Source organism: Lampetra fluviatilis, chromosome 2 (genome assembly GCF_964198595.1).
Source record: "Lampetra fluviatilis chromosome 2, kcLamFluv1.1, whole genome shotgun sequence".
Lineage (NCBI taxonomy): Eukaryota > Metazoa > Chordata > Hyperoartia > Petromyzontiformes > Petromyzontidae > Lampetra > Lampetra fluviatilis.
This window is the reverse complement of record NC_136276.1, coordinates 20040508-20052890: the sequence shown is the minus strand read 5'-3', so window position 1 is coordinate 20052890 and position 12383 is coordinate 20040508. Positions and strand designations below refer to the sequence as shown.

General features: G+C 42.5%; 1 protein-coding gene across 3 annotated transcripts in view; it reads right to left on the bottom strand.

Moving 5' to 3' along the window:
• Positions 1 to 3158: 3158 nt before the first annotated feature.
• The window catches only part of LOC144943921 (neuropilin-2-like), a 150111-nt gene continuing 140886 nt past the window's right edge, over positions 3159 to 12383 (bottom strand). For all 3 annotated transcript variants that reach the window (XM_078871802.1, XM_078871792.1, XM_078871811.1), the window contains exons 18-19: positions 11818 to 11856; positions 3159 to 3661 (exon numbers count right to left, since the gene is read on the bottom strand). In XM_078871802.1, the coding sequence (XP_078727928.1) occupies positions 3318 to 3661; positions 11818 to 11856 (383 nt within the window). In that variant the 3' untranslated portion in view covers positions 3159 to 3317. The remainder of the gene's footprint in view (positions 3662 to 11817; positions 11857 to 12383) is intronic.

Sequence of the window (12383 nt, the reverse complement as noted above, 5' to 3'; positions counted from 1 at the left end):
AGGGATACCGGTAAGAGTAAGGCAGTAAAAATGAAACTTTCATCCGATATTTTCAGGTCACTATCCAATTGGGGATGTGGGGGAAAGGTGATGGGATAACACATAGTGGGTGCTGGTATTATATGAAGCCTTATGTCTTGCACCACACGTCAACTTCACAAGGGCATGTATTAAAAAAAGATTATATAAAAATATAACATTTTACCATAGTAGGGAATAGAGCTGGTTAAAAAAAATGATTTGGTGTCACATGGGGGTGTATCCCACAAATGAGAAAGGTCGGCTTGAATAGCTCATTTAAATAAAATGTTAAATAATGGTATCTTTAAAACAATATCCATGGATAGATTTTTTTTCAAGGAATACAAAAATAAAATTTAAATATCAAAAAATAAAATAACACAGGTTTATCAATGACTGTTGTCTCACGTTAAGTCAAATGCAGTCTTTTGAATTGCTTATGACAGGGCCCTCAGGTCAAAATAAAAGCATTTCCCTTGCTCGACGGAGTTACAAGGCAGCACTCAACTCTAGTGAAGGCCCTCAGCCAACAGTGGGAACTTCACATCCCTTGGCAAGGACGAATCTCTCGAAAAAAGACAGCCACTTACACCATTGGAACCTCATTTGCCAGTAAAAAATATGATAATTGTTTTTTTACCCTTCTATCTGGCAACAAAACTGACACTTTTTTTACAAGGAGTCATGTTTGCATAGACCACAATACCTGCAGCCATAATGCAAACAAAAAACATAACTCTGATAATATATGCACGGTCCTTGAAGTTGATTGGTCCACACCCGAGACAGCTTTCCTTAGAGCCTAGTCTCACATGGGTTGGACCAGATGACGCCAAAAGGCGCACTCAGTGCATCATCTGGTCCAACCCATGTGAGACTAGGCTCTAAGGAAAGCTGTCTCGGGTGTGGACCAATCAATTTCAAGGACAGTGCAAATATTATCAGAGTTATGTTTTTGTTTGCATTATGGCTGCAGGTATTGTGGTCTATGCAAACATGACTCCTTGTAAAAAAGGTGTCAGTTTTGTTGCCAGATAGAATGGTAAAAAAACAATTATCAAGACAGCCACTGTTGACGACCCAGGCGGTACTCGGGTTATTCATCTGAATGAGATGATGTGCCGAATTGGCGTCGATTAGGGAGGCCATTTTCATGGCCTTGCGTGATTGCCAGTCGAGTATACTCTTTGGTTCTTTCGGTAAAGTCACTTCAGCAATTGTTTATTGCTGTGGTAGTTCCACCTGATGACGGGCGCTTGTGTTGCGCCCGAAACGTCGTGATTTAATTTATTTTATACCTATTTGACTTTACCGAAAGAACCAAAGAGTATGGATCCCTGCAGTCACGAAAACTTCAAAACTAGATTGCCAGTCGAGTCTTTAAAATGCGGAAAGCGATCACTCGATCGTGCAAGAAGTAGCTATCTTGTCACTTGCCCTTTTCATTTTCAACAAGAGTGGGTGCTTTCTGGCGCACAAAAACTACGTCTCTTGTACAGTCAAGCCATAGAAAAGGGGTGTGGGCATGCACAATTGTTTTAAGAGGCGTCAGGCGAGAGATGCCCAGGCAGTGGTGGATATTAAAGTAGTGTTTACAGTTGTTTGATGAAAAGGAGGGTGGTTGGGGGGGAAAACTGACGCATTCAAACAAAATCTCAGAGCGAAGGGGGAAACGAATGTATAAAAAAAAAATCAGCATTTGCCACAATATGAACACCACATTACTGCTGCATCATCTTTTTGCCTTTTCCCCGACGCTGAACGTTTGAAATGCAGAACTGCATGTGGTGGCAGGCGACCACCACGGCCACGATCAAAAACACATTTTGGCAAAACGTAGAACTCCTCAACGCTCGCATGTACACAACTTGTGAAACAAAAACAAAAATCACTACAGCGGTACTACTGGTTATTAAATAAACAATAATCGTCATTAATACAAATACTTGTACATGAGCTGGATGTAGATCCCGCTTCGTGTTGCCAAGAGAAACATTTAAATTATTTTGAGATGTGCAGCTGCAACCCAGTTCCTGCTCAGTGCTATTCTTTTTTTTAAACGAGAAAAAAAACACAGATTTGGCCTACCAGCAAAAACACATGGATAAACATTGATCATGGGAACACATTCCACAGTTGAAGGTCAGAGGTGTTAAGTATTCTTTCAGTTTATATAAAATGATGACTGGTATTTCTGTACTCATCTAGAAACATTGTAAACAATATATCTCGAGCATCACTAAAGCATTGTTGATGAGCCTAATTTGGTAAGCGTACGAATCTCCTACAGGTTTAGTCTTGCGTTAAAAATTATTCTGATGTTTGACCCGTTGTCTATTAGCTTCATCTCCCCAACCGTTTGACTACATTTGGTTAAAAAAAATATTACACAAGGGAGACACACACGGATTTGCTTTTTCACATAGAGCAGAGAGACGAGACACACGGAGCTATCATGCACGTGCCAACATTCCACATGGTGAATTTAAGAGGCATTACTTTGTCCAGTGGTAACTAATGTAATACGTATGCTTATTTTACAAGACTTGGGTATTTGCTGCCATAATAGTTATAACAAAGAAAGAGATATAGAAAAAAAAATGGAAAAGGGCACTTGTAGAAATTATGCAAGTAAAACAAAATAAAAATGCCCAAAAATATATATTTAATATAAAACATTAAAGCAATATATCTACAAAGTGCAGTATTCGATAATTGGACACCTGCCATAAAGAGATATACACATATATATTTGTAATCTTGCTCTCTATTTTATACTCTCAAAGTACACGTTTATAGTGGATTAAATCTGAATACGGTTCATTAAGGCAGAAACAGAAAACACCGACTAGGCAGCGCTGACGAAGCATGGTGGTGGGGGGGGGGTTAAGCAGCGTGAAGAGATGGCAGCGCCAGCACTTTGTGATGCTCTCCACGAGAGCATGGGACAGGGCTGCGGTAAATCCAGCAGAGACACATCAGTTGCACTTACAAGGCTTCGCACGACCGTGGATATGTATTCACTCGCTCGCTTCTCCTTTCGTTGCTTTTCCCTATTGTCGCTAAATTGCTCTTGGAAATCCAAACACATTAATGAGTGCAATAATTTTTTTCGTTTGAAACGTAATGCGTGGTAATTTTTTGTTTGTTTTGTTTGTTTGTAAGACTTTAATAAAAGGATCTCGGCACACAAATGCGGTATTTGTCTCCCTTGGATAAATTCAACCGACAGCGTCGGGCCCCCCCCTCCCCCCGATCCTCGCCCTACTCGTAACATCGGCGTGCTGGCACATCGGCTACGCCTGGGTGGCCTGCTTGTACTGCCCGTTGGTTTTACTCGAGAGCTTCACTCCGTTGTAGAGCTCAAAGTTGTAGCCGTCCAGTGGCGTGGGCCCGTTGCCAATGGTGTGGAGCGCGGTGGTGGAGGAGACGGGGCGGGCGCGCGAACACACGCAGTAGAGCAGCAGCGACGCGCACACCATGCCCATCACGATGCCCAGCGCGCTGATGGTGATGATGGTGATGAGCATCGGGTCTAATGCCTGGCCGAGGCTTGGCACGGTGGCGGTGACCCTTGTGCTATCCTTGCTCAGGCTCTTGCCTCCTCCTGGCCCTGACTCTGGCATCCACGGTCTTGAATCTACGGTTTGAACAATAAGCACAAAGTACAGTATTAATGGTTGCAATGCTGTTTGTGGATTGAGATGAAGGTGAATCTTACAATGCATACGAGTTGCACAGTATTTCGGAAATGTAAGGGTATTTCAGCGAGTAAAGTGAATGGTAATGCAGTCGGCTTATGTATGATTTTGGGAAATATTGCACAGCGAATGGGATGTGACCCGCATGTTCATGCGCAATTTTCTAAAGATCAATGTGCTTGCCACGAAATGACACCTCATTGGAGCGGTCAACTCTTACTCATATACAGCTAAAGTTATTAAAACATGTATAATAGAGGTTTTTTTTGGGTTAGATTGCGTAAATATATAAATGTGTCGTTAAACCTGCCACCACCCGACACAGCCAATAAGTAAGGGTTGTCACGTAAACAGAACATGCAAATTCGTCACTCGTACAGCACTAACCGGTGTGGTCGAGATCTAAGCCACAACATTTACAATCTGAGTACGACGTTTCGCCAGTAATTACAACTAGCTTCATCAGGCGACAGCCAGATTTGTGGAGAAATCCTCCTGTTTCGTTCCTTAAATAGCGGGGTAGATGTGATGACGTCACGTGTGTGCCCTTGACGCGAAGGGGGGGGGGGGTTAATGGATGCATATAAAGTAACGAATTGGCATGTTCTGTTTACGTAACAAACCTTACTAATTGGCTGTGTCTGTGGTGGTGGGTTTAACGACACTTTTAGAAATTTACGCGATCTAACCCAAAAAAACCCTGTATTATGGATGATATTGGTTGCGAAAGCCTACGTGTTAAACTGTTAATCAAACAATTGGAGCTGCAATGTGGTTATATCGGCAATAATCACAGCAGTCACGTATGGGCGGTATATCTGATTGGGGCAAAACATACATTGCCTTCACTCTAGCTGTGAAGCTTTAAGAAACATCAATCATTTTTGCCCTGGGGGTCATCTGTTAACTTTTCTGGTAGGCAGAATACACATACTTTGAGAACTTAAAACGCCATGGTTTATTGAACGGACTGTTCCCAAATTTATCCTTCCGTCCATTTATATTTGATTAATTAAAATAAACCTCTCAACAGGAGCAACTGGTCTAACACATCAGCGACCATCGCAAATATTGTCATGTGCTGATGCAGCCGCTCCACTCGTTTGTAAACATTGCCTGCCGCAGTTTACACCGTTGTTATTCACATTTCAGCTTAATTTGGAAAGAATACCCTCAGAGGATAACTTTTAAAGACAATGAAACCTCAATCTTAAAGTCCGTCAGGGGACCAGAAAAATGAACAATAGTTCTGGGAAATGTGTTGGCACGGGAAATGTTGTTTCCTGCCATCAAAAGCGAGGATGCTCCCGCTGTCTGTCTCCCACTCTTGCTTCTCTCTCTCTCACTCTGACCGGCTTATCTGATGCTGTATCGCCCTCCCGTTAAAGCCTCTCGCTCATCTGTACGTCTCTCACGCCGCGTACGCATCTATCGCTCGATGGATCTCTCCCACGCCGTGCCGAGCCTCCACTCTCCCCACGTCGCACATCTCCTGCGCTGTGCCTCTCCCCGCTTCTCTCACTTTACACGTCTCCCTCCAGGCAGGTCGTGCATCTCCCACCTTTGTGTGCACGGCGGCATCTCCCCAGCTCTCCACGCCTCGCACGGCACTATTCCTTTCTGATCTCGTCAAGGAGCATAAACCATCACACGAGCTCCGGTCATCCTTTTGGATAGCCATGGAACAAAGACGGCCACTTCACTTCATCGTGCGCTTCCGCGGCTATCTGGAACGTTCTTCCTTCTGATACTAGGAAGCCACCGGAGCTATGCACTTTTAAATAATCTGGATTGAAAACTCATGTCTATCGAACTGTCGTTTGTGTTTAGTTTGTTGTCCTTCCCTCGCACCTCCGATTAGCACGGTTGGCTACGTACGGTGCGAAAGAAGTTCAACATACATACATAGACTCACACAGAGACCCATAGATTCACACAGAGACCCATAGACACACAAAGAGACCCACAGTTTGTAGTCCATCCCCTACACCTCTAACGAGCATGGTTGGCTACGTACAGTGCAAAAACATGTCAACATACATAAATACTCCATGCATCTCCCACCTATCTCACACCTCTCTCCACACATCTCCCCCTCTTCATGAATCTTCCATCTCTCACTCCATGCATCTCCAGACATATGTGATGGAATTATTTATACCTTTTGTTATTAAGTTAAACAAGTGATTGTGAATTGTATAAATAAAGGCGGAAATATTTCAAATACTATGTATTGCCATATTTCCACCACGTGAGATGTTCTGTTGGAGGGTCGCCGTTATGTGTGCGTACAGTGAAATGAAAAATGTTAATGGTCGAATTACGTCGCGAAAAGTGCACTGACCAAAAATTAACCGATACGGAAGAAAAAAAATCACTGCCGCATTGCGACAATGTAGATTGTAATGAGAATATGTTTAATATTTTTTAGTCGTACGTAAAGTTGATGAGAAACGTGGATATTTGAGAGAACGACCGGAACGACGTGAGGATTGTACGTTGAGAATTCCTGCTGATAGTGGGGCGGCGGTGGTGGCGGTGGGGTTGAGTGCATTATTTAGTTTTGCTAAATTGCCTAGTTTCCAGTTGAGTGTGACAGCCATTGGTCAGTGGGGAGAGAGCACGACCTCAGCCCGTGGGGAGGGAGTTTGGTTTATCTGTTTGGCGATTATTTATTACCTGCGCCGGATGGCGGGAGATAAAAGGTGACTGGGAGAATGAATGTTAGAAGAATAAAAACACCCCCCCCCACCCTTTCCATCTGGCGTCCATTAGCCGCCGCTTGGTATGGGTAATAAATAAAACGCAGACAACGCAGCGTTGCCTTCTCAAAGCAGACTCGTGCCTTACCAGCGCCGGTCTAATTTAAACATTCACGTGGCAAGCGCTGGGAGGTGCTAAGGGGCCATCCATTGAGTAGGTACGCAAAAATCTGTAAAAACTTGACCCCTCCCCCCTTCCCTATACGCACGCGGACTTTTTACAACCCCCCCCCCCATCTGCGTACGTACGCCTGACACATCCCTCCCTACCCCCCCAGAATCCTATAGAACGGCCGATATTTAATCCACGCAGAAACGATCAAGGATCAATTAATCAACAGATAGTCCACCGCCGGACTATCTAACTCATTTGAAGGCCAATGTAGACAAATCATTATTATCGAGGCTTCACCCCCCCCCCGTTTCCTATGCGTACGCACATTGTCAGTAGACCCCCCCATACGCAAGCGTGGGGTTAACCCCCCCTCCCCCCTCCATGCGTACATACTAAATGGATGGCCCCTAACGAACTGGAGCTCCCACAATTTCAAGTGCGCCCCCCCCCCGCCCTGAGAAGTAGTGGGGCAATCCATAACGGTAACATTGAAGGGCTCGTAGTGTGAGGCCCTTTCTGCTTTGAAGCCGTTTGTCATCGTCAACGTTGTGTGGCGGTAATCATTCAAGGCTACGTATTTTGAATTGGCTACTGGTCATTAATTTGTTGCTGTAAATACGCATTTTATGACCGAATCGCCCTGCACGCGCCCGATATCGTCACATCTCGGATGCTAAGCAGGTCACAGCCTGGATAATGCTTTTTGAATGAGCGACCACCACTCACAGAATGGGTGTCATAGCCTGCGTCGAGACCATGTCGTCAGCAGACAGCGGCGCAGGACATCTGCTGTGCTACTTCTACTCCGCACCAACGTCTTTGCGTCCCACCTTCACCAGCCCGCAATGGCCAGCGTGCTCAAGTATGGTCAGATAACCCCCCACGACCCCGTGGCGTGGGAAAGGCGCTCATCCCGCAGTCGAATGGCACGAGGGCCGTGTACTAGGGCTGAACGATTTGGGGAAAAGATCTAATTGCGATTTTTCTGACATTGCGATTTGATTTGCGATAAAAAAAAAGTCAAGCTTCAGTTCAATATTAACAGTGTAATTGATTTAAAACATGTGATGGAGCATTACCACATGATACCATCAAAATATGAACAGCTCTATATATTCTAATGCAAGGATGAGAACTTAAAATATATTACTTGCTTCCAACATGTATCTATTAAAATGTTTTAATTGAAATAGAACAATCAAACATAGAACATAAATAAAGTTATAATAATAAAAATAAACCAATTCCAATAAGTATTAGGACTTTTCAAATCTCAAAAAACCGCAGCTTTTGCGATTTGCTAATCGCATTGTTTCAAATTGCGATTTTGATTTGAAATCGATTAATCGTTCAGGCCTACCGTGTACACCACGTGCATGTGCGTCATAATGATAGTGACGCTCCTCTGCAGTGGGCTTACTTGGCATTCTGGGAAACCAATGCCGAGGTTTTGGCGCCTTTGGATCTAGGTCGAAAAAACGTTCCTTTAGAACCGATGCAGTTTCGCGTTAGAGTTTCGTTGTCCTTCAACCGCGCCTCCGATTGGCATGGTTGGCTACGTACGGTGCTGAAGAAGTTCAACGTACATTCATGCCCGTGCGACTGCAGTGCAGCTCATTCTCAGGACCGCACAAACCGCGGCACTCGTGTGCTCTACGAAGCGTGTGAGGGCTTCAACGTGCTGCCGTTGTTTTGGCGAAGGGAAAATGATCGACATTTTCTCGAAATCCACTTCGCAATCCGGCGACAACTGATACTCAAAACTCCTGAGTGGTGTGACTCATAAACGAAGGGCTGTTAATTTGTTATGGAAGAGGTGCAATTCTGGATAACAGTAGATGTTTGCCAAATTACGTTTATAATATATCACCGAAGCAGAATTTCAGCGTGGTATTGGAGGAGTTGAAATAATGTGACAAGTCTCCACTAATCTTGGTAAAATTGTTTGAAAATGAGCTCCGCGTCTTCACAGTCATGATAAATGCATCGAGGGCTGCTTAATTAGCTGATGTAGAGCCAATAAAGCGACGGTGGCCCATAAAGGCTGTTTCACACGTCTAATTAACTATTTAAACCCTGCAGCCTAAGCACCTTTGGCTGCACACATAAACAGAAAATCATTTATGTAGCCGTGCAGTGCTGCTTGTTTTTATTAAGGCTGGAATATTTGAACTCGATCACCGGCCAAAGCTAAAGCCAAATGTCTAAGAAGCTTGTTTTCAAAAGCTCTGGAAGAGTCAAGAATGTTTAGACATTCTTATGACATGTGGTTAATGCATTCTTTAAATTCAATGATCTATTGTAAACATATACAAAAAGTCAGTGTTCTCCATGCTTGTTTGACACTTAACTCCAGTGGCAGCTATAGGTTTTGTGGATACAATATATTATTGGGCTTGGGAAGAGACAGCGAACCTATTGAAGATACTCCTTTAACAGAGCTGCAGGTATCTCTGAAGAGTGCATGGTTCAATAAAATAAATGATCCCAACTGATCCTCTCCGTGATTCTGGAGATCCAATCCACATCAGTTTTTCGATCCAATCCTGGGCGATTGAAATTGGATTTCAGTGATTGCGTATAGGAGAACTCTTATCCGCGGTTATGGGGGGGGGGGGGGGGCGCACGGACCAATATTGCAGCTCCTATTATCTGTGGGGTTATCCACGCTTCTACTTTTCTCCATTGGGTACAAAAATGTGTGCATAACCAGTGAATAACTCGTGCATATTTTCCCAAGTGACAACTTGATTTGATTGGCTGTCGGAAGGCAGATGCTTAGTTAAAATTTGACATTACTGTAGACCTACATGATCTCACCCCCAAAAATGTTAAATCATGATTCATATTAGTCGCGAAAGTCTACGAGTGTACATTTACAAACTCTCGTTTGTGTTGCTGATTTGTAAATTTCGCTTTGTTTTCGATTTATTAGCAGAGATGTAACCTGTGTATGTAATAATAGTTCGTAAATTAATTCTACAGTAGACTTTGCCTGATGACGACCGCTTGTGTTGCGATCGAAACGTCGTGATTTGTTTTATTTAAATTGTATTTCTAGCTACGTGACTTTACCGAATGAACCAAAGCGTAAGTAGCTACGGTGTCTCATCTGATAAATATAGATAGAACAGGATGAACTGAAATACAAGACAAAATGCCTTCGACTCGCACAAGTTTAACTGATCTGAAATCTCCTGGCACTCATTTTTCATCCTGATACAGGCATCAGTCCAGATGGTCACATCTGGGTTTCCACAGTCCCAATGGAATTTCACTCAAATTGGGTTTTTTTCTTTCTTCTGAAAATAGGTTTGAGGTGTTAAATTAGGTTTGTGAATTTACATCTCGGTTTTTTTGCTTGTAGTAATACAAACATTTAATAATACATTGCATCCATGTCGGCACTGTGTATGTTAGCTGTTTTTCTTCTGGATATAAAGCATGAGGTTAACCTCGAGCATTTATGTCAGTTCATATTTCCTCCCCACTGTCTTTGCTTTAGAGGTCACGGAGCATATTCTAAATCTAATAACGAGGAAAATCCTCGAACTCGACAAATGTGCAATTGGAGATTTGCAATTGGAGATTTTAAAACGTTCATTTCAGCTTTGATCAAAAACAAATGTGCAACGTAATAATAAATGTCACAATATTAAATTAAGTTAATATACGTTAATACTGTGTTGCTTAGCACGATATCACATTAATGTAGAGATATATTTTAAGTATTTCGTTTTCTTAATCGACATTTTTGGACACGTTTCAACAAACCAATGCCATTTCACGAGGCGTGTAATTTAGAGATAAATGTCGTATAAATTGTTCAGAAATATTATACGTGACATTTGTTTTGCTCATGTTAATCTTGAGCCCAACTTTGCATTCATGTTTACTAAGCTCTTAAATCAATTCCCATCAAGCATTTCTATTTGCTCTCATAATGGCAAATGTCTTCAACAAGTCTGAGGCAGTTGACATTGTCTTTCCATTTACGTGCATGCCCTTATCTCTCCAATTTCAGAAACGTCTTTTGATGCCATGCAGACAATTTTGATGTAAGCACGTTGCTCTTTGTACGAATCATCATGTGCTTCGATACTTTCTGCATGCGATCCAAGTGTAGCTGTTCCATTTTTGTTAAATTGTCCACCAGAGTCACGGACAAAAAGTTTGTTAAACAACGTCAGATGGACACGACTGGAAAACACGTAAGAATCATTGTACAGCCAGGGCAGTTCTAGAAGGTGGTCCGAAATTACAGTTCTTACATAAAGAGGTGGATTAATTTTGTGAAAACTGTAATGAAAATGGACGTGCCGATGTGCCTCAAGAACTATTTTTTAAAATAAGTGTATATTAATGTCCCCACTGTGACATATGGATTACAAACATTAAACATGACGAATTAAAAACGAGAGCTAAAAAAACGTGCAAAGCATCGAAAGGTGCATGCATGGAATTACAGTGAGAACAACGGAGGAACACGTGGATTGAATAACATGCATTAAAACTCATTTGCAGGAACATGATGAATCACAAGGCCATGAGAGATGGCAGCTTATGGAGGCCTTCATCCAACAGTGCATATAATATGGTTAATAATGGCAATGACTTCGTAAAATCGCTATTTAATTGTAAAAAAAAATCCTTAAGTTTAAAAGCTATTATTTTATATCCATTTCCTTTAACTTTGAATGCATTACACTTCGTGCAAAAGTTACATCAATAACTTATTTCATGTATGGAACTTGTACAGTAAAGGAATATTTATCTAAAGCAGATAAAGTATCTACATCATGGCATCTCCTTTGGCGTCCTCTGGTCTAACACCGTTTGAGACGAGGCTCAAAAGAAAGCTGTCTCTGGTGTGGACCAATCAGTTTCAAGGACAATGCATATATTATCAGAGTATGTTTTTTGGTTGTATTCTGACCACAAGTATTGTAGTTAATGCAGACATGATTCCTTGTAAAAGGTTTCAGTTTGGTGTGTTAACCAAACTGTTTTGTTGCCAGAAAAAAGGGGAAAACCCTATTCTCATAGCAGATAGCGTAAAAAAGCTTGGTAATTTGACATTCAAAGCGCCAGGAAAACAAGAGGAAGCTGTAATGGGTGGGTCTGCATATAGGATGGAGGCAACAGGTAACAAACATGGGACACTCAGAGAACAAAAGGAAGATATCGATCATATGATGGAGACTGTAAATGTGCTAACCTTGGAGGTCAGGCGTCATCTGTTCAACAGCTGCAAAATCTAGCAGAAGGAAGCAATGGTGAGGTTCATGCGGCATCAACAGCAATGGTCATAATGACCGTACAGTCTTGGTAGGCCATAATGCCCATACAAGGCACCACGGTGGCGAGACATAAACTACCTCGCCTGGTATACAGGAGGTCGTGGGTTCAAACCTGACCCTGATGCCTGTATGTTCGTAGTTTGCATGTTCTCTCTCCCCGTAGTTTCGTGGATTTTTTTCCGGGTCATCCGGTTTTTCCCTTCACATTTAGAAACATGCGTTTAGAATTTGGCTGCAATACATTTTCACGTGATAAGCCACTTCGTTGAGTTTGTGGCCAGGTCATTTCTGAAAAAAAGAGCTTAACAGCTCAGTGGACATTACCTGGTAAAATAAAAAAAAATGTTTAGCTTAGTTTTAGTTTGATTACCCCCCCCCCCCCCCTAGTTTTAACACATTCAGTAATTTACTTATTGTTGCAGGGGGGTGCAGTGGTGGTGAGGCACTGTGATTCCCGGTCACGGATAATATTGTTGGCGAGTGA